The sequence below is a fragment of the Ovis canadensis genome, chromosome 9 (genome assembly GCF_042477335.2).
Source record: "Ovis canadensis isolate MfBH-ARS-UI-01 breed Bighorn chromosome 9, ARS-UI_OviCan_v2, whole genome shotgun sequence".
NCBI classification, from domain to species: Eukaryota; Metazoa; Chordata; class Mammalia; order Artiodactyla; family Bovidae; genus Ovis; species Ovis canadensis.
This window is the reverse complement of record NC_091253.1, coordinates 52,501,831-52,527,365: the sequence shown is the minus strand read 5'-3', so window position 1 is coordinate 52,527,365 and position 25,535 is coordinate 52,501,831. Positions and strand designations below refer to the sequence as shown.

Genomic DNA, 25,535 nt, shown 5'->3' with positions numbered 1-25,535 from the left:
TTTCTGGAACTCTCTTGCTTTTTCCATGATCCAGCAGATGTTGGCAATTTGATCTCTTGTTCCTCTGCCTTTTCTAAAACCAGCTTGAACATCTGGAAGTTCATGGTTCTTGTATTGTTGAAGCCTGGCTTGGAGATTTTTGAGCATTACTTTACTAGCACGTGAGATGAGTGCAATTGTGTGGTAGTCTGAGCATTCTTTGGCATTGTCTTTCTTTGGGATTGAAATGAAAATGGACCTTTTCCAGTCCTGTGGCCACTGCTGAGTTTTCCAAATTTGCTGGCATATTGAATGCAGCACTTTCACAGCATCATCTTTCAGGATTTGAAATAGCTCAACTGGAATTCCATCACCTCCACTAGCTTTGTTCATAGTGATGCTTTCTAAGGCCCACTTGACTTCACATTCCAGGATGTCTGACTCCAGGTGAGTGATCACACCATCGTGATTATCTGGGTCATGAAGATCTTTTTTGCACAGTTCTTCTGTGTATTCTTGCCAGCTCTTCTTAATATCTTTTGCTTCTGTTAGGTCCATACCATTTCTGTCCTTTATTGTGCCCATCTTTGCATGAAATATTTCCTTGGTATCTCTAATTTTCTTGAAGAGATCTCTAGTCTTTCCCATTCTGTTTTCCTCTAGTTCTTCTTTCAAGTCTTTAGCCCTTGTCATAATCACAGTTCTATTAGGAGAGACCTTTATTGGTTCTTTATTCACATTCACATATTCTTCATTCATTCCTGATCCACTGCACTGATTGTTATCATGTTGTTTTGACCTTATGAAGAGGAAATTAGACTTTTCTAGACATCCCATTAGGCACATGTATGCCACTTTGATGGACTTTTTAAGGGGATGGTGATCAAGGGTCAAGAAAAGCAGGTTGCTGCCTCTGATTCCTCCTACCTCAAGGAAGAAGCACAACAGTTACTGAACATTTTGGATTTTTAAGGAAAACAAGTGTCTCATTAGGGTTTGATATGCCAATATGTTTACTGAGTAACCCAGAAGCCTGCCAGTATTGATAGAATTCAGAGCAAGACAAAGTCCTGAACAGGTTCAGACTGTTATGTAAGTGACTCTGCTGCTGGGTTCATTTCACCCAACAGGTCCAATAGTGTCTGAAGTGTCTATGGACAACAGAGATGCCCTCTGGAGCCACTGGCAGGTCTCTGAAGGTGAGTCACAGAAAAACCTATAAGATTTCAGAGCAAAGCCATAATTCTCTGCCTATAACAATTCTTTTGAAAAACTTTTGTCTTGCCTCTGGGTCTCATGGAAACAAAACATTTGACTATGGCCAGCAAATTACCATGCAACTTGCGCTGCCCATGGAGAATTGGGTCTGACTCATCGAGCCCTGAAGTTGGATGCAGAGAGCAGTACTCCATCATCAAGCGTGACATGTATATATCAGGCTCAAGAAAATCTTAAAAGCACAATTAATTTCTAGAACCAATTCTCAGATTTCTGCTACATTACCTCCTTTCACAACCTACCACAATTTTCTGCAGTCTGATGACTTAAAAAAAAAAAAACTCAGCCTGCTATATAAAGAGTATTGCATGATATGGTGACACCACCCAAAAATAAATGGCTGCAACAGTACAGCCCATTTCACAACTGAAAAATGGTTTGAAAGTAAACCCTCTAAATGGACAGAACTTCAGGCAATGCACCTGGTGGTTTGTTCTTCCAGAAACAAAAGATGACCAGAAATACAGATCTTCACTGAGTGATGGGTATGAGAGTTCAGTTGTACAGTTATTCAGAAGAAAAACGATTGGAAGACTGTTGACAAGAGGGCTAGGGCAGAGGTATGTAGATAAGCCTTGCCACATGGTTATTAACTGTAAAAGCATTTTTTTTGTTTCATATTAATAACCTCAGATATGCAGATGACATCACCCTTACGGCAGAAAGTGAAGAGGAACTAAAAAGCCTCTTGATGAAAGTGAAAGAGGAAAGTGAAAAAGCTGGCTTAAAGCTCAACATTATGGCATCTGGTCCCATCACTCCATGGCAGATAGATAGGGAAACAATGGAAACAGTGTCAGACTTTATTTTTTTGGGCTCCAAAATCACTGCAGATGGTGATTGCAGCCATGAAATTAAAAGACACATACTCCTTGGAAGAAAAGTTATGACCAACCTAGATAGCATATTGAAAAGCAGAGACATTACTTTGCCAACAAAGGTCCATCTAGTCAAGGCTATGGTTTTTCCTGTGGTCATGTATGGATGTGAGAGTTGGACTGTGAATGAAGCTGAGCGCCAAAGAATTGATGCTTTTGAACTGTGGTGTTGGAAAGGACTCCTGAGAGTCCCTTGGACTGCAAGGAGATCCAACCAGTCCATTCTGAAGGAGATCAGCCCTGGGTGTTCTTTGGAAGGAATGATGCTAAAGCTGAAACTCCAATACTTTGGCCACCTCATGCGAAGAGCTGACTCATTGGAAAAGACTCTGATGCTGGGAGGGATTGGGGGCAGGAGGAGAAGGGGACGACAGAGGATGAGATGGCTGGATGGCATCACCGACTCGATGGACGTGAGTTTGAGTGAACTCTGGGAGCTGGTGATGGACAGGGAGGCCTGGCGTGCTGCGATTCATGGGGTCACGAAGAGTCGGACAAGACTGAGCGACTGAACTGAACTAACTGAATGCTTCCCAAAGACCAACTTCAGCATATCTCAATAAACAGCCTCTTTTCTCAGCTATTCCTATTGTCAATCCATGAGTGCACGGACAAGATGGTCATGGTGCAGGAATGGAGATTGTATGCCTGCAAGTTATTCATCTTCTTGTACCTGTTTTCTCATATTGAAAATAGAGATTACAAAAGTACCAACCCAGTGGGGTTATTGTGAGGGCAGATGAAAATACACACGAGAGAACATAGAACAGTAAGCAACACATAAAAAGTGATTAATAGATATTGAGTGATTTTCTATCCATCTGTCAAATATGTATAAAGCACTGGCTATACTGAAGGCCCTGTGTGAGGATGTTGTGAACTAGACAGTCAAAGTCCCTGTTTTCTGAAGCTGACATTCTTGTGGAGAAGGTTTTCAACCGTTCATTACCATAACTGTTATTTAATGCTAATGTCATAAATGCTAGCAAAATGAAATGTAATACTCTAAGGAAGCAAAGAACAGGTTGAGATGTTTTCTTTCTAAAACAGATAGCTTAACTAAGCCTTAAGAGAGACTGTTGTTAATCATTCCTGTTATTTTGACAAGCAACTCTTGTCGTGTCTACAAACCATCTATTCTAGATGATTTCTTTAGAAAAATAAAACACACAAAATTACCCAGCCTCTATCCTTAAGGGCCCCTACTGTCTGTTCTTTTTATTTCTCAGAAACAACCAACCAAACCTACCCTTTGCTCCCTCTAAGCTAGTTCTGTAATCATGATGTTTTCCTCAAATTAAAGCTTTGATATTGTGTAAATATTGACCCAAGATCTAGAAATATCTCTTAGAAAAGAAGAAAAATCCTATGGTAGGTTGATATGCATTATACATAGTACATATTTATATTTTCTAGAAATAATCTAGAAATGCATTAAATATAGTGAGGCAACCCTACACAGTAGAAAACGTGCATAAAATTCAGATTTTATTGAAAATCCATTTGCTTGCAGAATCTAGCTCCTGCAGTTGGTCAACCTCATAGGAATATTGTGTAGATAAAATGTAGATGAAAATATTTAGATTGGTGATCAGCCCATTGTGGGTACTCAATAAATATTCATTCTATTTCATTTGTGAACATTAGTTTTCCAATGTTCATTCATTTAACAAGTATTTATTGAGACTCTAGTAAGTGGCACATACTCTGCCAAGCACGGTGTATACACTGGTGAGACAAGGTTCTTGATGGCAGGGAAGTTATCAGGTATGTGTGTCAAGTGAAAATAATAAGATTCAGCCAGCTAGATTGTCCAGTGGTCACAAGAGATAATGTTTGACAAACCAGCAAAGAACTATGCTAGTTCATTTTCGGACTTCTAATTACCAAATAATTATGTTCTGATTCCTGATACAGAAATGCAGAGAAAAGTAGGTGGGTAGAATTCTAACCTATTCCTTAATTTCTGTGTGAGCATAGAAAGTTCCTTAAAGCATTGTATTACACTTTTCTTGGCTTGGGGCTTGTATACATGCTAGAGGGCTAAGTGGCTTACTGAGAAATGGCAGATAAGAAATCTAGGTAAGGAATAGATTTTCAGGCTGTTCAAAGAACTGATACAGAAGAAGCAAAAACCCAGGAGACATGAGAAAAGAGTATGGGATTTTGAGATTCTAGAATACCAAAGGCAGAAGGAGGAAATTCTGAAAAGCTAAACTGGCCCTTGGACCTTTGAGATTAAGAATTGTTAAAGTGGTGGGAAGTAACAGGTAGAGAAAAGACATAATATGTCTGTAAGTGGGACTCTCTGAGACACCTACCAATGCAGAAGGGGCTCATGTGATTATTTGTCCACCAAGTATTCAGTGAATATCTGAATATTCACTGGAAGGATTGATGCTGAAACTCCAACACTTTGGCCACTTGATGTGAAGAGACGACTCGTTGGTAAAGACCCAGATGCTGGGAAAGACTGAAGGCAAAAGAGGAAGGGAGCAGCAGAGAATGAGATGGTTAGAGAGTATCACTGACTCAATGGACATGAATTTGGGCAAACTCTGGGAGATAGTAAAGGACAGAGGAGCCTGGGGTGCTGCAGTCCATGGGGTCACAAAGAGTCAGACATAACTCAGTGACTGAACAACAAGGCGCTCTGATTGACCAATCACTGTCATCACAGTAACTTTAAGGATGGGAGAGAAGGAACATTATTATTCTCTAATTTCCTTAAGTGAAGTGAAGTTACTCAGTCATGTCCGACTCTTTGTGACACCATGGATTGTAGCCTACTATGCTCCTCCATCCATGGGGTATTCCAGGCAAGAATACTGGAGTGGGTTGCCATTTCCTTCTCCACTAATTTCCTTAACATTTACTTATATTTTTGAAATACAGCATAGTTAAATTTGCTTTAAAATTTTTTAAATTGATATTTTTGATGATGATAATTGTATTTTGAAAATATTATATGCTCATTGTTCAGAAGAAATTTTTCTATTGCTTCTTGACATGAGAGTGGTTGGCACAAATAAATGGTGTGAACTGAACTGCTCGGCTTCACAAAAGCAGGAGGTGTTTGATATTTGAAGAGGAAAATTCTGGAGGGAGAGAAGAACCAGAGAGGCTGGCCTCCGTCAGGGGGAAGAGAAACATATATAAGGTTGGACATTTTGGGTGTCCACTGGGGGTCCTGGAAGGTATCCCCTGTAGATAAGGGACCTACTGCAGTCTACAGGCTTTAGTCTAAAGGTTTTTTCTTTAACATTAGAAGCATTTAACAAACATGATTGCTATATCATCACAGAAGCTGAGAGGCTAGTGTTATTCTGGTTCTGCTAGTAAGAAATAGAGCAACTCCAAAAGGAATGAATACAGGAATCATCACCACCTATTGCCACCTGCCCTGTTATATCTCTGTGGCACTGGAGCAGACACTGCATATGTACTGGTCACTGAATATATGGTGGACACTGTGTATTCGGTGGTCACTGTGTATGTACTGGACACTGTATTTAGTGAATAATGCATATGTGCTCACTGGGTTGTGTTGCTCAGATTCTGTCAGGGTGGGAGGACCTGTGTTCCCAGCTTCTGGGAGTGTCACCAGTTGCTTTAGGAACTGCCTTCAGATAAAGAGAGCTCCTTTCCAAGGTTTCCCCCCACCACCCCCCCCACCAGCCTTCCGTCACCCTGAGGGCAGTCCATAGCCAATGGCATGTTGCTACTGAGCTCTGAAAGCCTGGATCTTCACCCTAATCTTGGGACAATTCTAGGGGCAGTGTGGGCTCTAGATATCCTTGTGGGCTGAGTCTTTGATTTTTAAAAAATTTTTAATTGGGGACTAAATTGCTTTACAATGTGTTGGTTTCTGCTGTAAAACAACATGAATGAACCATAAGAATATATTAATATATATCCCCTCCCTCATGAGCCTCCCACCCCACCCCCCACCCCGAGTCTTTGGTTGAGGTTGCATCCCGAGCCAACTTCTCCCTCTGTCTGTTTCAACCCCCTGGCACTTATCCTCAGACTCTGTCCTAGTAAAGTCCTATGCTGGTCTATCTCTCTCTGTCTTCCTGGACCTCTTCTGTAACAGGTAGAAACAGCAGAACCTGGTGGTGGTGGAGAGGTGGTGTGGATAGACTTTATTTCAGACTAGGACTTTTGTGGCTTCTCTAAGAACCAGCCTGGCCCAAACCACCCAAAAAAGAGTTTCTGGATGTCTATAACTTCCCCTTAATGAACAGAGATAGTTGGGGGGTGTGGGGGGAAATCTAGGTTCAGAGGCTAATCAGAAAATGAAATGTTGGAAAAGCCAGTGAATCAGAAACAGAGATGGAGTCTCAAATCTTGGCATGGGAAGTAGGGTCAGATCATGAGAATGAACTAAGGTTTAGCACGGGATTGTGAATTTATAAGCCAGAGTATTCAAAACTCAAGTGTGAATAAGGAATGCCAAGACTATTAAACAAGAAATGACAAAACTCTTGAATCTTTTCCTTCCTCTTGGAGATAATCAGAGCCATCTGTTCCACCATTTTTAAAGCTGCTTCAAAATAATTACATCCAGGCCTTACCTAAAATTGTACTTTATTAAGAAAAAGATTTACATTTAACAATGGTCTCTACTATTGGGTCACTCTTCAGTCAACAGCAATTTTTTTTTTTTCAATAAGCATTCTTGCTTGCCATGTCTGTATGTGTAAAGTGAATGCTAGGTTGACATTATAAACTGGCTTCTTAGGAGAAAGAGAAACTAAAGGAAAAATAAGTGCAATTTTTTTAATTTTAAAGAAAGAATAAGAGGAAGCATTTGTGATTTAAGATATTTTTGGTCAGGTCCAGGGCCAACAGCTGAGGTGCCTTGCTATTTACTATGTGATAACTAAACAATACTAACAGCAGTCTCAGGATATATATATATATATATATATGTGTGTGTGTGTGTATATATATATATGTATGTATATATACATACTGTCTCAGATGTAATCAGAATAGCCACCTTTAGCAAACAAGAAATGGCACATTTTACATTTTAATTGGGCAGAAGTAATTATCAACAAGCTAACACCTTAGCTGGGCTGAACTCGTCTGATAAGCTCATTTCTACTTACACCCTCTGCCAATGGAGCAGAAGGTGCTCAAATATCAAAAAAAAAAAAAAAGGAGAAGCACCAGGCATTTTGACTGTCATTTATTTACTGCTCGCAATTTCATTCTCATAAATCTACAGGGAAAGCAGTCTTCTGCCATTTTTCAGATGGAAAAACCAAAACTAGCCTCTGAGCTAATGAGAGAGCTCTAAGGTAGGCCAAGGTATAAAGCAGAGAACCAATTGTCCTTGTGGGGTGTTATGGTTATGGACAGCTCAGGGTAAAAACAGTATCCCTAAAAATGGAGGCCAGAAGGATTGGGTGGGAAAGGTTCGTGAAAGAAAGCTCTAAAGAAGACAGGATGGTACTCTGGAAGGAGAGATTACTCTATAGTACAAGCTGAATAATCACGGGTAACCTGAAACTCTTTTGAGTCTTGGTTTTCTTTTGTGTGCATGCTAAGTCACTTCAGTTGTGTCCGACTCTTCGGGACCCTATCAACCGTAACCCACCAGGCTCCTCTGTCCATTGGATTCTACAGGCAATACTGGAGTGGGTTGCCATGCCCTCCTCCAGTGGACCTTCCTGACCCAGGGATTGAACCATGTCTCATGTCTCCTGCACTGGCAGGTGGGTTTTTTAACTGCTAGCACCACCTGGGAAGCCTAGTTTTCTTTTGCCTCTAACACATAGTAATGCCTACATCAGAGGCTGGTTTTGAAGACCAGGAAAAACATGTGAGTAAAACACGAAGCAGTACCTGGCACACAGCAGGTCCTCATTTCCTTCCCTTCCTCTGCTTTACTCTCTGGCCCAGAAGCAGTCTTAATTCTAACAGGGGGGTAGGAAGTCAAGGTTAGTTAAGACAAAACTCATGAGGAAGGGGAGAATGGTAACTACAGTCATTCTTTTTTAAAGATATGACTCAAACTCAATCTATGTTTTATGTCGAAAGTTAACAGGAACTTGCAGGCTTGAGTACTCAAACCTGCTTCTAAAAGACTGCCAATTTTTTTTAAAAAAGAGAATATGTGGAATTCTTCTTTGTCAGTTCCCACAGTGGGACTTTCAAATGTTTCCCAATAACTGGAGCCCACAAGCCCCCCTTTTCCCAACACATTATTTGTTTCCCAGTAACTCAGAAGATTGCAGCCATATGGGTGCATGTTTTAAAATTTCCTTATCTCACCCCACAATCTCATGTTGACCAGCCTCCTTTCTTCCTTCCTTCCAATGTCAACCCTTCTAGTCCTCTTAGATCCAGCTCTTTGAAAGAAGAACAATCTCAGCCACTTTTACAGCTCTGGAAGGCTGGGCATAGGGCCATGGACACAATGTGCACTAAACAGAAGTTACTGACCACATAGGGGTGGACTCGGAGGTCTCAATCACATAAGGGTGGATTGGGAGGTCTCAAGCCAATGTATTTGTATTTTCAAAGTCACAGCAGGACTGGGAATTCCCTGGTGGTCCAGGGGTTAGGACTCCAAACTTTTACTGCCATACAGCCTGGGTTCAATCCCTGATTGGGGAACTAAGATCCCACAGTCAAGCAGTCAAAAACAAAACAAAACAGAGCAGGGGGATTAGGACATAGACATTGAAATGCAGGGACAAGGCCATTTTTCAAGTTTGGGTGATTTCCAAACATGCTTTATGTAAAAGAGAAGGCCTCAAGGGAAGCAGGGCCAAGATTCAAGCCTTAATCATAGATTAGAAAGAGGACAGCAAAAAAGGCAGACAGTTTAGACCACCTGGTGGATAAGGGTCAGCTGGGCTGGAGGCAGAAGGCTTTGGGGTACACCCTGTCATCTGGACCTTTATGGCTGTTCCTTTAGAGACTCCAGTTTAGCACCCTCTCTCTTTACTTCCTCTGGTCCTACTTCTGTTTTTGCAGGTATTTTTCTCTCTCCATGTGATTCATAATCAGTATTTTCTGAAGATAGATGATTAGGCTGCTGCTGCTGCCGCTAAGTTGTTTCAATCGTGTCCGACTATGTGCGACTTCATAGACGGCAGCCCACCAGGCTCCCCCATCCCTGGGATTCTCCAGGCAAGAACACGGGAGTGGGTTGCCATTTCCTTCTCCAATGCATGAAACTGAAAAGTGAAAACGAAGTCGCTCAGTCATGTCTGACTCTTAGCGACCCCATGGACTACAGCCTACCAGGCTCCTCTGCCCATGGGATTTTCCAGGCAAGAGTACTGGAGTGGGTTGCCATTGTTAGTTGCTATCTATTCTGAAAACATTTCCATATCTGGGTCTTTCAAAATCTAAAGGCCACCCCATGACCTTTAGACCTAACTGTTGATTCTGGTGTAATTAGCAGAGCCAATGTACATAAGACACTAATGTTGGTAGCCAGTGTTTGAAGGAGAAATTTTTGGCTGATTTCTGAAGGGGATGTTGGGCAACTAGAATTTTACTATTGCCTTACATGGATGCCTTATGAACTTGTGTTGAAATTAAGCTAGTTACCGGATGTAGCAAAAAACACAAAGGATCCCATTAAATCTGAATTTCATATAAACGACAAACAACACTGAATGTAATATTTGGGATATACTTATACATGCTCCAATGGCTGCCTGGCTTCCAGGCATAGTGTCTATATTCTAAATAGCAGAAAAGAGAACGGAAGTAAAGTGCCTGGCCATGCCTATTTAGGACGCTTATCTGAAGTAATACCTTAAACTTGGCATACTGGTGAGAATTCGGTCACAGGGTTATATCTACCTACCTATACAAGGAAGGCTGAGAAAGCAGTCTTTGTAATGGACAGCCATGTGCTGAGTTAAAAATTGAGGACCCTTATGAGGAGGAATGGGCAGACATGGTAGGTCAACTAGTCATCTCTGTCAGAGAAGTGATGGAAATCGAGGCATGCTTTGGAAGTAAAATAAATTGAACTGGATTGAATATAGTGATGTTGACACAGGGTAACAAAAGCAAAAGGGGAATCAAAGAGGTCTTTAGATTTTATTTCAACCAGGTTAGTTTACAGTATGTGTGTGCTAGTCACTCAGTCATGTCTGATTCTTTGCAACCCCATGGACTGTAGCCCATCAGGTTCCTCTGTCCGTGGGATTCTCCAGGCAAAAATACTAGAGCGGGTTGCCATTCCCTTCTTCAGGGGATGTTCCTGACCCAGGGATCGAACCCAGGTCTCCTGCATTGCAGGCAGATTCTTTACCATCTGAGTCACCACAGAAGCCCCAGTTTACAGTATGGAGTCCCCTTTTAGCAGAAATGGCAAACCTAAGAGAAACACATATTCAAAATGTATTAAGTATATACCATAAAGCAGTGGTCGCCAACCATTTTTGGCATGAGGGACTAGTTTCAGAGTGGGGATGGTCTGGGGGATGATTCAAGCACATTACATTTATTGTGCACTTTATTTCTAATTTAATGCTGTCACTGATCTAACAGGAGGTACCAGTCCAAGGCCTGGAGGTTGGGAACCCCTGCCATAAAGCATTCTAAGTAAGATACTATAGCGCTATCACAGGAAGATGACCCAGTTGCCAACCATATTCAATGGGTTGACAGTGCAGTCTTCCTCCTTCCACCTACCTAAGACACTGTGATTAACTGCTGGCATTGTCTGTTATTAATGTTATAAAATAAAAAGTTTAGCACGGTGCCTTGCCCATGGTAAACATTCAATAAACTAATGTTGAACATTTTAACCTATCTTTTCAAACAGAAGAGTCATCCAGGAGTCAAATGAAAAACGGAAGTATAAAAGCTGAGGCTTCTTGTGAAAATTAGTGAGAGGGCTTTTCTTCAGTGGATACAGAAAGGTGAGGCATTGATACATACCATCCTGTAAACTGATTCTGCCGGCCACGTAGTGATGGAAACCAATTTGCTTTTTCTCGGAGGAGACAGGATAGCTGTTGGCTCACTATATGCTGACTTCCTGGAAAACTGAATCTATGACAGGAGATAGGAGGGGCAGTAGAAAAACCCTGTAATAAAAGCACAAGATAAAGAAGCTCAAAAACATTAGAGTTCTCCTGCTTGCCCAGACATTCCCAGTTTTAAGGCCAAGCACAGCAACACAAGTAATTCAGTTCTGGACCATGAACTAAGGGCCAGGCACATGCAAAGTCATTCCAACTATTAGGTTAGCCAAAAAGTTCATTTGTTTTTTTCTCTGTAAGATGACTCTAGAAGTGTTTCGTTGTCTTTAACTTCATTAGAAACAATTTTGTTAGATTGTATTGTGACAACAATATCAGCCTGCATTAAAAATAAAGGGTGAATTTTTGTATAACCATTTTAATATTGAAGGTGGAAAAAAAGCAACATTGATATATTATGCTTTATTATTTCTTGAAGGATATGGAGAAAGTGCGGTGACTGATCAAATGGGTCAAAAGTGGAGATTTCTCGCTGGTTGATGCTCCATGCTCCAAAAGACCAGTTGAAGTTGATAGTGATCAAATCAAGACATTAATTGAACACAATCAACCTTATGTCATGTGGGAAATAGATGACATACTCAAAATATCCAGATCAAGCCCTGAAAATCATTTGCAACAGTTTCATTAGGTTCATCACTTTGAATTTCTGTTCCAAAAAGTTCTTGATAGTATTTCTGCATGCAATTCTGTACTTAAATGTAATGAAAACATGTTGTTTTTAAATCAAATTGTGACAGGGGATGAAAAGTGGATATTGTACAAAAATATAGGACAGAAGAGATTGTGGGGCAAGCGAAATGAACCACCACCAACCACACCAAAGCTTGGTCTCCAACCAAAGAAGGTGATATTGTGTATATAGGGGATTGGAAGACAGTCTTCTAATATTCTGGAAAACCAAGGGCTTCACTGTGGCTCAGCTGGTAAAGAATCTGCCCGCAATGCGGGAGACCTGGGTTTGATCCCTGGGTTGAGAAGATCCTCTGGAGAAGGGAATGACTACCCACTCCAGTATTCTGACCTGGAGAATTCCATGGTCTGTATGGTCCATAGGGTCGCAAAGAGTCAGACATGACAGAGCAACTTTCACTTTCTTTCTGGAAAACCAAATGATTAATTCCAACAAGTACTGATCCCAATTAGACCAAACTGAAAGTAGCATCAAAGAAAAGTGTCTGGAATTAATTGACAGAAAACACATAATCTTCCATCAGAATACCACAAGACCACGTGTTTCTTTGATGACCAGGCAAAAATGGTTAAAGCTTAGCTGGGAAGCTCTGATTCATCCAATGCGTTCACCACACATGGTACCTTCAGTTTTCCATTTATTTCAGTCTTTACAAAATTCTCTTAGTGGAAAAAAATTTCCATTCCCTGGAAGACTGTAAAAGGCACCTGGAACAGTTCTTTGCTCAAAAAGATAAAAGGATTTGGGAAGATGGAATTACAAAGTTGCTGAAAAACGGCAGAAGCTAGTGGAACAAAACAGTGAATACACTGTTCAGTAAAGTTCTTGGCGAAAATGAAAAATGTTTCTTTCGTTTTTACATAAAAACTGAAGAAACCTTTTGGCCAACCTAATACATTATCTCAACTCCAGGGTCGGGGACTAGGGCAGTAAGGGGCAGAGTGTAGGTGCAGACAAGGTTGTCTAAAAGCGTGTTCTCACCTTCTATAGCAGGTGAGACAAAAGTAACTCGCCTTGGGAAAATGTGAAATGTGAAAATTCACACATGTGTATTTACGCTCCACACCAAACTTGGAACGCAATTTTCAGCATTGTGTTAGAGAACATATAGGGTTTCCCTCATGGCTCAGTGGTAAAGAACCTGCCTGACAATGCAGGAGACGCAGGAGACTCGGGTATGATTCCTGGATGAAAAGCAGAGAGTGTTAACAGTCTGGAAGAGGGAAAGATTAATTATAAGACTTGGTAGTAATTTCTACCAGGAAGTGGTATTTGGGCTGGGTCTTGACAGGTAGGTATAATAGAATTTAGGGGAGAGGGGAAACTTTTTCAGGTTGCAAACATCATAAACAAAGGTGTGAAAAGACCGTGAGGGACACAGTGGCTCAACCATTCCAGTATACGGACCTGTCCTAGCCATGGATGGAGGCAGATTGTGGAGGGTTTCTCATTTCAGGTCCAAGATTAATGACTTTATCACAAAGGCAACCAGTGAGAGTTTTGAACAGGATCAAAGCTGGATAAGTCTGTGTTGCAGGGATGTGGCAACTGGGAGACAGGCAGGAAAACTCAAAGGTCAGAGGTATGGAGACCAGTTTTGAGGCCACTGTAATAGTGTGGAGAACAGTGAAGTAAAAATCTTACCTAAAGGAAAGAGCATGATGGCACTGGAATAGTCCTGGTTAGAATGGTTATCAGTTACTTAACTGGGTGGCCAGGGGTAAGTTACTTCACCTGAAAGTTAAAGTGTTAGTCACTCAGTCCTGTCAGACTCTTTGTGACCCCATGGACTGTAGGCCACCAGGATCCTCTGTACATGGGATTCCCCTGGCAAAGATACTGGAGTGGGTCACCATTTCCTTCTCCAGGGGATCTTCCTGACCCAGGGATCTGACAGGGTCTCTGGCATTGCAGGCAGACTCTTTCCAGTTTGAGCCCCAGGGAAGCCCTTAACCTGAGCCTCATTATATTTTCTCTTGCATACCTGCTCAGTCATGTGGGAGTCTTTGCGACCCCCTGGCCTATCGGCCACCAGGTTCCTCTGTCCATGGGATTCTCCAGGCAAGAATACTGGAGTGGGTTGCCACTTCCTACTCCAGGGATCTTCCGGACACAGGGATAGAACCCAAGTCTCCTGAGGCTCCTGCATGGTCAGGCAGATTCTTTACCACTAAGACACCTGGGAAGCCCTGTATGTTCTCTAACACAAAAAAAGTACTGCTCCAAGTTCGGTGTGGAGGGTAAATACACATGCGTCAAGCAACGCGAATGATCATTACTGAGGAAAAGATCTTTCAAAAGTTTCTCCCTTATCCTAAGGACAACTTGTGGGGGCTTGTACCACTTCTGCTGTGGTTAGTACCTTAGCGTCCTTTTGTAACAGCTCGTTTCACATGTCTTCTGTCTTCTGGAAGGCTTGCCCCATCAGGGCTTCTGGAGGGTCCCATCCAGGTCCCTGGCTTTCGAGCCCCTGGGACTGGCCTGGGCGCCCAGCAAGCGCGGGAGGGAGCGCGGCGTAGACCAGGCGGGCGGAGGGCAGCGCGACCCGCAGGCACCCCGCCGGATGGACAGGGGCGGGGGGTGGGGGAGGCGCGTGGGGATTTCTAAGTGGTCGCCGGGGCCCAAGCGCAGCGGGCACAGTCCCAAACCTCCTCGAGGGCCAGCGCGGTCCCTCCGGCCGGGGGCGCGGACTAAGGGATGCCAGACGCAAGCGACTCACTTCCAGCTCAAAACTGAAATCCCCTTCTCTTGGGCCTTTAGCGGATCCAGCCGGGGAAATCCCAGCCCCTTCCCCCTCGGCTCTAGCCCTTTTTCCTTCCTACCCCCGGGGGGCGACTGAGGGCTGGGGGTGGGGTCGAGGTGGGGTGGGGGTGGGGGGAGCCGCGCCGCGTTCCAGAAGCGCCAGGCGGGAGGCGATGGCCGAGCGGGGCGGTGCGTGTGGGTGAGCCGGGGGGGGAGCGGCGGGGGGGGTACCGGGGGAGGCGAGTCCGGGAACTTTGAGACTCGGCCCTCGGTGACACCCAGGCGGCGCCACGGCCTGGCCAGCCTCCTGGGCCCTTGCAGAGTCGCGGAGCCGCGCCACTCGGAGAGAGAGACCCCGGCTACCCTGATCTGCGCGCAGTCGGGACAGCGGAAGACATGAGCGCGGGCATGGGTGGCTTCTGGCCGGAGCCGTGGCTGCCGCAGTCGCTCGGCTCCCCGGGCCTGGCCCTCGCCGCGGGCCTGCTGCTGCTGGTCTTGTGCCTGAGCGCGCGGCGCACCAGGTAAGCGCCCCGCCGAGCCCGCGCCAGCCCGGGCCACGCATGCGTCCTGGGCCCAGAGCGCCCTCCACCATCCCCGGCGCGCGGGCTCACAATTTGTGGGCACGCCGGCGTCTCTGGGGGTCGGGTGTTGACACAAAGCTTCCCCTGCCTCTTTCTCAGGCACGCGCAGACCGTGTGCAAGCGTGGGCACCGAATTCGAATTCGATTCGCTGCTCCAGGCTCGGTTGTAGTCAGCCCTGGGGTTGCGGTATTACACTGTAGGTGTCACGCATGGTTTCCAGACACGTTTTGGTGCCTTGCTGCAGTGAGTTGATGCTTTGTGGCCTAGCCTGCGAAGTATCTCAGGAGGGGAATTATGTTTCATTTTGTTAAAAGTGAAATGTTTTAGGAAAATCCCAGTGTATGGTATGAACAGTACCTCTGGCTGCCTCTCTGGGACTCAGTTTACCACTGGCCGGCATCTGGAAAAAAGAATAGCAACCCCTGGGATTTTTGTGGGTACTTAGTGAGCTTGCAGGGGCTTCCCTGGTAGCTCAGCTGGTAAGGAATCTGCCTGCAGTGCAGGAGACCCGGGTTCGATTCCTGGGTGAGGAAGATCTCCAGAAGGGATAGGCTACCCACTTCGGTTTCTTGGGCTTCCCTGGCGGCTCAGACTGTAAAGAATCCTCCTGTGACTGGGGAGACCTGGGTTCAATCCCTGGGTTGGGAATGGTCCCCTGAAGGAGGGCATAGCAACCCACTCCAGTATTCTTGCCTGGAGAATCCCATGGACAGAGGAGCCTGGTGGTCTGCAATACATGGGTCCCACAGAGTGTGGAAAGAGTCCCACACAACTGAACGACTAAGCACAGCAGCGAGGTTGTAGTGTGTATTTTATACACTTATTCTGTTATTTTTATTAGAACAGAAAAAACAGCATATTAACAACAGCAAAACCCAGAAGTGCGTCACTTGGTTATCTGATTTGAAAAAGGGAAGGAGAATGGAACATAAAAGCACTCACTTTGAAATCTATTTGTCTTTTCTTGCTGCGTCGCTTTTTCATACCACTAGGTTCTTTGTAGCTTTTTTTCCCTCTCCCTTGTTTTTTGTCTGATCATCTGGGTGGATCTCGGTCAGGTGGGGAAGTTGGGGAGATCAGTGATTTTGTTGGGGACATGTTAGATCAGTAGAGAAGTCTGTTTCTGGTGCTTGGTGGCAAGGTCCAGGGAGGATATTGAATTATAAAAGTCACAAATATGAAAATGGAACATAAAGTCATGAATAAGATTGGTCACCTTGTGAAAGAATGATGAAGAAGCAGGGGTCCCAGGGCATTCTCCTTATTGAAGAGCCGGGCAGAAGAAGATCACCAAAGAAGACTGAGAAGGAGCGGCCAATGGCATGGGAAGAAAACCCAGTGAATGTGGTATCCTGGAAACGAGATAGAAACATGTTAAACAGGTAAGGGAGTTATCTGTGTCAGATGCTGCTGAGAAGTCTAGTTTGTTGAGGACAAAGGACCATCAGAGTTGATAAGACCTCGGAGAGTCCTCCTGCGATGTGGGAGACCTGGGTTCGATCCCTGTATTGGGAAGATCCTGTGGAGGAGAGCATGGCAGCTCACTCCAGTATTCTTGCCTGGAGAATCCCCATGGACAGAGGAGCTGGTGGACTACGGTCCATGGGGTTGCAAAGAGTCGGACGCAACTGAGTGACTAAGCATGGCCACAGCACAACACAGAATTGATAAGAGTGAAACTGAGAGTTGATAGACATCTAGCCTGTTTGAAGTGGATTTAAACACTGACAGTCCTACAGTAGTAGCTCCTAAGGTTTTATATTCAGATGAGAGTGCAATGTAGTATTATGTTTCATATCTCTTGAAGCAGTAATTCCAGTAATTTTATTTAAAGGAATTTCTCCTGGGGAAGTAGTCATGAAGGTCCTTAAAGATTTAATTAGCACTGTGCTCATTAGGGCTACTTATAACAGTGAGATGCTAGAAAAAAACTGGTTTCCAAAAAATACTGTTTTAGTTAAAAAAATTATTGCAAATCGGAGTCATAGAAACTTACGTAGCCATGATGAAGACATAGAAATCTACATTCAAGATACAGTAAGTGAACAAACTTACAAAATAGAATATGTTCATGTACATGGTTCAATGACGTCCAGCCGAAGACCACTGGGAACACATCTGTAGTGGAATGAGTTGAATTATTGCTTATTGCTGTGAGAAAGAACACACACCATTCATTCTGGCTAAGAGTGTTAGAAAGGACCTATTTATGGGATTTGGGTTGTGTTATGTGATTTTGGGGACAGTTCAAGGAAGCAAGGTTTTGTTCTGTTGGTAAGATACTCTCAGATGGTCGAGGCTAGTCTGTGGTTGGACATCTTGGTAAGTCTCCTTGATGAGGCAAGAGGAATGCATTGAGGCTGAATCAGTAATTAGTGAAAAAGCAACAGACACTAGAATTAGTAATGTTTGGGGGATATTTAGTCATTTTATTGATTTAGACCGTTGTTTCTGTCAGTATTTAGACATGATTTCTGTCAATATTTAGATGTGATTATGGATTGATCTCATTTTTGACTTTGTAATAGTCATGGAGTGGCTTTCTTTGATCACTTAATCAAATGTTTGAGTAATAATGGCTTCATGTTTGCTCAGCAGAAGAGCGAAGTGCCATAGCTATTGTCAACTGAAGAGAAGTGCACAACCTAAAGTTATAAGTTATGTTGTATCTGGAACCTTATGAAAACTATATAGCCCAATAGACAGCCTTTCACATAGCTCTGAGGAACTGTTCTGAAAAGGCAAGGGAGGAGCCAGGATATATAGGAATTTTTGCTGGGGGGAAGAAAAATCCATGTACATCGAAAGGTTACTGCTAATCACAAAAAAATAGACATCTCAAGTTAATGATTTTACTTCTTTTCTATGTAGGGGAAGGGGCGTTCCAGGTGGCTTACTGGTAAAGCATCTGCCTGCCAAGCAGGAGACTCAGGTTTGATCCTTGGGTGGGGAAGATCTCCTGGAGAAGGAAATGGCAACCAGTCCAGTATTCTTTCCTGGGAAATCTCAGACAGAGGAGCTTGGCAGGCTGTAGTCCATGGGGTCACAAAAGAGTTGGATACCACTGAAGTGACTGAGCTCGCATGTACACACATTCTAAGACTCTTTGTGGGCATATATTTAGTTATTTATTGGGTTAAAATCCTGAAACCTTTGAGAAGGTTGATGGGTCATGGGGTAAAGACTTATAACTGTCTTGGAAAATGCCACTTTTCCAAAGTATACTGTTTGTAACACTTCCACCAGTGCATACTATACAGGAGTTCCAGTTGCTCTATATCTTCACCTGTATCGGATGTGGCCGGTCTGTTGGTTTATAAACCCAGCTTTCTAGATTCTGAATGTTTGTCTTGCCCTGAAGAGTGTTGAATTTTGTTTTAGAGTGCAGATGTATTTCTCTTGAATTTGGGAAGCTTAGCTTTATTTTTTAATAAAGTCTATGAAAAGCTCCATATACTGGGAAATCCACTTCTAATGGGATTGCCAGGGAAATCCAATGGACAGAGGAGCCTGATGGGCTACAGTTCATGGGGTCACAAAGAGTCGGACATGACTGAGTGACTAACACACACATGAAAAGCTCAGGATATTTTCTAAGCGTCTTTTGTTTGATAGGATTCAAACCCTAAACTCTTGTCCCCCAAGCAGTAGGCAGCACCTGAAACCTCCGCTCAGTTCTTTGAATCTTCCAACTGATTCCTTCCAAAAGGCTCTTTGAAATCTCCACAGATCCACACTTCTGAGTGTGGCCAACAATTTGAGGGGTGATTATATGCATATTTTTCTAGGTTTCTCTTCTGGATTTACACCCACTTCCAACCCCAAACTCTGACACCTCGACCAGTAATATTGTAGCATTTTGCTTGAGTTTCAGCTGTCTCTCCCTCTTGCAGATGTATGAGAGGAAATGCTGTGTACCCTGGACCTAATTCATTATGAGTCTGTTGTTTAAGGGGTGACTTCCCTTCAGCATCTGCCTTCTTTTGCTTGCTCTTTAGCGCATTTAAAACAATTTTTTGTTTGTTTATTTTGTATTTTATTATCTGTGAAAATGTTAGGTTATTTTAAGCTACTTCACCATTCTTGCTGTGTCTGACTCTTTGTGACCCACCAGGCTTCTCTCTGTCCATGGAATTTCCCAGACAAGAATACTGGAGAGGGTTGCCATTCCTTCTTCAGGGGATCTTCCTGATCCAGGGATTGAACTCATATCTCCTGCATTGGCAGGCAGGTTCTTTACCACTGAGCCACCTAAGAAGTCCTACTGCATCATTAACAAGAAGCTAAACCCAGATTTCTAACAGTGATTGTATCTAGGTGATTTCTTTTTATGGGATGATTTTTTATCTCCTATTTTATGCTTATATTTTCAAATTGTCAAAATGCATATGCCTTTTTTTCATAATACAAAATAAACAATACGTTTAAATAAAACTTTGAAAAATTATTTTGAAATGTTTTTAATCATTTTTTCTTTTTCAAAGAACCAGCATTCTGGATCAGTGGTAGTGGTAGGATCCTAACTTAGAAGATATGATTTGAGTGGTGCTAGGAAATCCAATTCATTTCCAGAACATCATTAATAACATGTGATATGTTTTTGTCCAGTAATTAGCTACATTTAAAAAAAATCACTGTCTACTAATAATAGACTTAAGTACAGATACTTTCCAATATATTTTAGAAGACAACATTATATAAATACAGAGTATGTGTAGCAAGACAGAGTTGAAAACAAACCCATCTCTGTTGTTCTTTCCCTACTTCCCCATCCCTTGTAAAAAGGACAAAAATCAGTCCTACCAAAAAATATAAAATAAATATAAAATTGTTAAATTGTTTTAAATGAGATAAAAGTGGCACTAAATATCATGTTTCCTGAAGAGGACCCATAAAACAGAATCAAAAACTTTATAATCAATAGGGGAAAGTGTTTATAGAAAATGTCATGGGGAGAGGGCAGTAACAGATTTTTAAAATATTTATTTATCTGATTACGCCGGATCTTAGTTGTAGCATGCAGGATCTTTACATGTGTAACACAGGTTTTTTAATCTTACAGTTCAGGATATGAGAAGTCAGAAAATGGGTGTTACTCACCAATCAAGGTGTTAGTAGGCTGCATCCTTATGGTGGATCGACAAGAGAATCCATCTCCTTCCTTCTTCCAGCTTCTAGAGGCCACCAGAACTCAAATCTCTTTTTTCCTATTATGACACTCCTTTCTGCTGAGAACCTTTGTGACTGCATTGAACCACCCAGGATAATCTTCCCATCTCAAGGTCCTCAATTCAGTCACATTGGCAAAGTCCTTTTTGCCATGTTAGGTAACATATTGAGGTTAGGGATTAAGGATTAAGACATGGACATCTTTGGTTTTAGGAATTAAGACATGGACATCTTTGGGGGACGCTGTTCTTCCTATCACAGAGCTCCCTCTGACCTCCAGAGATTTACGTCCATTTTACATGCACAATATAACCACCCTATGGCAACATCCATAAAATTCTCTAACAATTACGGCATCAAATCAAAGCTCAAAATCTCATCTAAATTTCATCAGCTTAGAAGTCCCAAGTTTCTATTTCAATCATCTAAATCAGGTGTGGGCCTCTGGGTATAATCTGTGCTGGGACAAAAATTCCCAAGAACCTTGTGGGTCTCCCATGTATGTTGTAGCGATTTATTCCGTCAGACAAGAGGCTTTTGCACAGATATTTTCTGGGTAACACCATTTATATTCCTGGCTTCTTCTGAGATGCCTGAGGGAAAACATGAGTTACGTTCCTAATGTTTTCGATGACTAATTATATATGAATGAACGTGTATGACTGAACATGTCAACCTTTTGACTCTTCCCCTGTGTGCATGCTAAGTTGCTTCAGTTGTGTTTGATTCTCTGCGACCCTATGGACTGTAGCCCACCAGGCTCCTCTGTCCATGGGATTCTCCAGGCAAGAATACTGGAGTGAATTACTGAGCCCTCCTCCAGGGGATCTTCCCGACCCAGGGATCAAAACCACATCTCCTGCATTGCAGGGAAGCCCTGATTCTTTCCAGGCACTAGCAAAACTTGTCCCAGCCACATCCTTGACTTTCCCTTCGGAGCACTCTTTCCTGACAGTGAATCTTCTAGTTTTAGGGTCTCTTGCAATCTGGATAGGCTGAGAATTTTCCCCAAATTAGTTCCTGTGTCCTTTGTACAATGCTTAACAGTTTTCCCTTAATCTGTATCTTTCCTCTCATGCTCATATAAGCAACAAGAAGAAACCAGTCTGTCCTTTCAACACTTTGCTTAAAAATCTCCCCAGCTAAATAGCCAAATTCACTGTTTACGAAATCTACTTTCCACATAACTGCAGGACACACTGTGACTAAACTTTCTGTAGCTATATGATTAAGATCCATTTTCTCCCATTTCCAGTAACAGGTTCCTCATTTCACCTGAGCCCTCAGCAGCAGTGCCCTTAATGTTTGTATTTCTACTTACAGTTTATTTGTGACAAAGTAAGTGTTCTTTAAGATAATTGTTTCAATATATGTTCCTTCTGAGTTCTCACTAGTGGAATTGTTGATATCCATATTTCTCCTTGCAATGGCAAGGCGATCAATTTTTTTTTAGAGGAACAAATTATTGATACTTTATTTTTAAACTACTTTATTTATTTATTCATTTTGGCCGCACCACTGAGCATGTGGGATCTTAGTTCCCCAAGCACGGCTGGAACCTGTGCCAGCCAGCAGTGGAGGCTGGGAGTCTTAACCACTGGACCACCAGGGAAATCCAATCTATGTTTTTCCTATCATCCTCCTCAAAATTCTTCTAGCCTCTGCCCATTGGCCAATTCCAAAGCCACTTCTGTGTTTTTAGGTTTTTGTTTACAGCGGCACATCACTTCCAGATGTGGTGATGTTAAACAACACAGACAGACTCTCTCTTAGTCTTAGCGGTCAGAGTCCTACTGGGCTGATATCAAGGAGTCAGCAGGGTGAGACCTTTTGGAGGGTCTAGGGGAGAATGCTAGATTCTGAGAACACAACTGAACAAGTGCTGGCCAAGAAAAATCTTCACCTAGAGAGAGACCCCAGAGATTGAGCCCAGGAGAGGACACCTCACCGAATGATATTCTCTGGATGATGTCATAGCGAGTTCCCCTCCTCAACAGGATGTTCAAAGGATCCATAGTCCAATGACCATGGAATCATCTTCCCTAATAGAAAGTGGAAGTGACAGATACCATACAGGTAGATATGAGAAGTGAAGTGCATACTTTGTAAAGTGTGAAGTCACTTGGAAGATAGTTGGCTTGCACCATCAGTTTCCTTGGTATTTCCCAGAAACACTTTTCTCCTCGTTGCTGTTTAGGAGGAAAAAAGTAGAATGAGTTTCCTTCCCTTTTTCATTCTTCTCCCCTAACACACATATCCCCCCCAACCCCCAATGCTCTCATTGGTAAGAAATCCTATTTAAATATTGTAAGATAAATTTTAGTCAATGTAAACAATCTGATTTTTTTTAAGTTATAGGATGTCAAGGTTATATAGATAATGAGTTGTTTTGAAATGTGGGTTTGTTGACATCTCTGTAGCACACAAATCAATTATTTCCTCTTTCTAATTGCTTAATTACTCCCCAGTGAGACCCTGATGCTCCAGATCCCTCACACTGTTACCACTGCCAAGAGAATGAGAGGAACTAGGTTGTCATCATTAGGGGATGGTTTTCTTGTTTCTTCCCCTCTTCTCATGACAGAATGTGGGAGAAGGATGTGGGCACCTGAAACCAAAGTCATTTTCTACTTGAGAGGATGCTGATTCAGCAAGTGGATTTGTGTGACTTTTACATAGGAGGTGATAGGAAGCTCTCCAGGCACATCTATGACCCTTGACTAATTGATCAGTTAGAGGTTGCTACACTTACCCTTACTAAGCCAGGGAGCTTGGTGCTCTTACCTTTTGTGACCTTTCAGGCTGCATCACTATCTTATTTTGTATCTTTTTAAAAAAGGGTCCTGAAGATAGCGTTGCTGCTGCTGCTGCTAAATCGCTTCAGTCGTGTCCGACTCTGTGCGACCCCATAGACAGCAGCCCACCAGGCCCCCCCAACCCTGGGGTTCTCCAGGCAAGAACACTGGAGTGGGTTGCCATTTCCTTCTCCAATGCATGAAAGTGAGAAGTGAAAGTGAAGTGGCCCAGTCCTGTCCGATTCTTAGCGACCCCATGGACTGCAGCCTACCAGGCTCCTCCATCCATGGGATTTTCCTACTGTGTAATTAGGGGAACAGCTGAGTTTTGGAAAATGTAGTACTTTGCTGTTTATTTGTATGTCATTCAAAGAGACTATTGTCTGGGTCTTGGGAAGTTCCAAACTGCTGACAGGATCCACACTGAGGATTGCTCAACCCTGGAATTACAATTTGCTGATAAATCCTGGCTATCCCTTTAAACAGGGGTTCTGAACCTCTGAGCTCCAATGCCTGATGATCTGAGGTGGAGCTGATGTAATAATAGTAGAAATAAAGTGCACCATAAATGTCATGTACTTGTAATGAATCATCCAAAACCATGCCCCTCCCTGATCTGTGGAAAAACTGTCTTCCGTGAAAGTGGTTCCCTGGTGACAAAACGGTTGATGACTGCTGCCTTTGAATATTCAAACTTTCTGCCAGATCAGCATAAATCTCTTATCATTATCAGAGTGAAATCTTGAAGTGCTTGCCTTAGTCATGAGGGATAAAATTATGTTTGTAAAGTCATCCATAGCTCAGTGTTCCCTAGTAGTGGGACTTTCTCATAGAAGAAGTGCAGTGTAAGGCAAGGAGCAAGCCTGTGAAGCTGTAATGGACCGGGGTCCAAAATCCTTCTCCACCCCACTAGGATGCTGATGTTTGAGAGGAAGGTAGGGAAGATGGAAATGAACATACCAGGCTCTGTGCTTAGCTAGTTTTGCACATATTGTCTAATTTAACCTTCCCTACCATTCATGAGATAGCGGTGAAGCTATTTTTTCAGAAGAGATGAGCACAATGAGAAATGAACCAGTTTGCAGGGCTACCTGGGTAGAACTGGGTTTTTGATTCCAGGTCCATTATAGCTGTGGTAGACAGACTAATACCTGCTTAATCCCCTAATTGTTCCCACCTTAATCTCTAGAACCTATGACTAAGTCCCTTGCTACTGCTGCTGCTGAGTCACTTCAGTCGTGTCCAACTCTGGGCAATGCCATAGACAGCAGCCCACCAGGCTCCCCTGTCCCTGGGATTCCCCAGGCAAGAATACTGGAGTGGGTTGCCATTTCCTTCTCCAATGCGTGAAAGTGAAAAGTAAAAGTGAAGTTGCTCAGTCGTGTGTGACTCTTAGCGACCTCATGGACTGCAGCCTACCAGGATCCTCCGTCCATGGGATTTTCCAGGCAAGAGTACTGGAGTGGGGTGCCATTGCCTTCTCCTTGGCAGAGTGGAATGAAGGTTGCTAATCAGCTACCTTAAAACGGGTGGTAATCCCAAACTATTTGGTGGGCCCAGTGCAATCACAAATTAAAATGGGGAGAGGGAAGCAGAAGGGGAATTCAGTTGATCATTGCTGCTCTGGAGATGGATTAAGGAGTGCAAAGGCCAAAGAATGCAGACACCTCTTAAAGCTGGATAAGCAAGGAAATAGAGCCCTTTCTAGAGGCTCCAGAATGGAGCCTCACCCTGCTAACACCTTAATCTTCACCTGGGGAGAGCCACTTTGGACAACTGGCCTACAGAACCATCTGATAATAAATTAGTATTGTTTAAGCTACAGATTCAGGGTTCCCAGGTGGTGGTAGTGGTAAAGAACCCGCCTGCCAATGCAGGAAGTGACATGGGTTCGATCCCTAGGTTGGGAAGATCCCCTGGGGCAGGGCATGGCAACCCACTCCAGTATTCTTGCCTGGAGAATCCCATGGACAGAGGAGCCTGGTGGGTTACAGCAATGGGGTTGCAAAGAGTCAGGCATGACTGAAATGACTTAGCTCGCTCACATGCAAGCCACAGGTTCATGCTAATTTGTTATAGTGGCCCTAGAAAGCTAACATAGCAGCTTCTTGCAAGGAAGTTCAGAGGGTGGAAAAGACTGGAACTGGGGTCACTTTTCTGGTTGCCCATGAGGAGCAGGATAGAAGGTAAACATTTGAAAATACTCTCTATCAGGCTTCTTTGGTGATCTAGTGGTTAAGAGTCCTCCTACCAATCCAGGAGACACGGGTTCCATCACTGGTCTGGGAAGACCCCGCATATCTTGGAGCAACTAAGCCCATGCCCTGCAGCTATTGAAGCCTGTGTGCCTAGAACCCATGCTCCCCAACAAGAGAAGCCACCACAATGAGAA

At 43.2% G+C, this 25,535-nt stretch overlaps 1 protein-coding gene and 1 long non-coding RNA gene across 5 annotated transcripts in view; one reads left to right on the top strand and one right to left on the bottom strand.

The window, feature by feature from the left end:
- Positions 1-15,153, bottom strand: part of LOC138445793 (uncharacterized) — a 28,554-nt gene extending 13,401 nt beyond the window's left edge. For 2 of the 4 annotated variants that reach the window (XR_011259000.1, XR_011259001.1), the window contains exons 1-2: positions 14,218-15,148; positions 11,058-11,206 (exon numbers count right to left, since the gene is read on the bottom strand). This is a non-coding gene — a long non-coding RNA (uncharacterized lncRNA). Of the gene's footprint in view, positions 1-10,192; positions 10,491-11,057; positions 11,207-13,499; positions 13,590-13,839; positions 13,999-14,217 lie in introns of those variants that run through there. The other 2 variants (XR_011258999.1, XR_011258998.1) reach the window with 2 other exon arrangements.
- CYP7B1 (cytochrome P450 family 7 subfamily B member 1) overlaps positions 14,520-25,535 on the top strand; it is a 170,088-nt gene continuing 159,072 nt past the window's right edge. Inside the window, exon 1 of the mRNA XM_069600110.1 lies at positions 14,520-15,118. Coding sequence (XP_069456211.1) covers positions 14,994-15,118 — 125 coding nt within the window. The 5' untranslated portion in view covers positions 14,520-14,993. The remainder of the gene's footprint in view (positions 15,119-25,535) is intronic.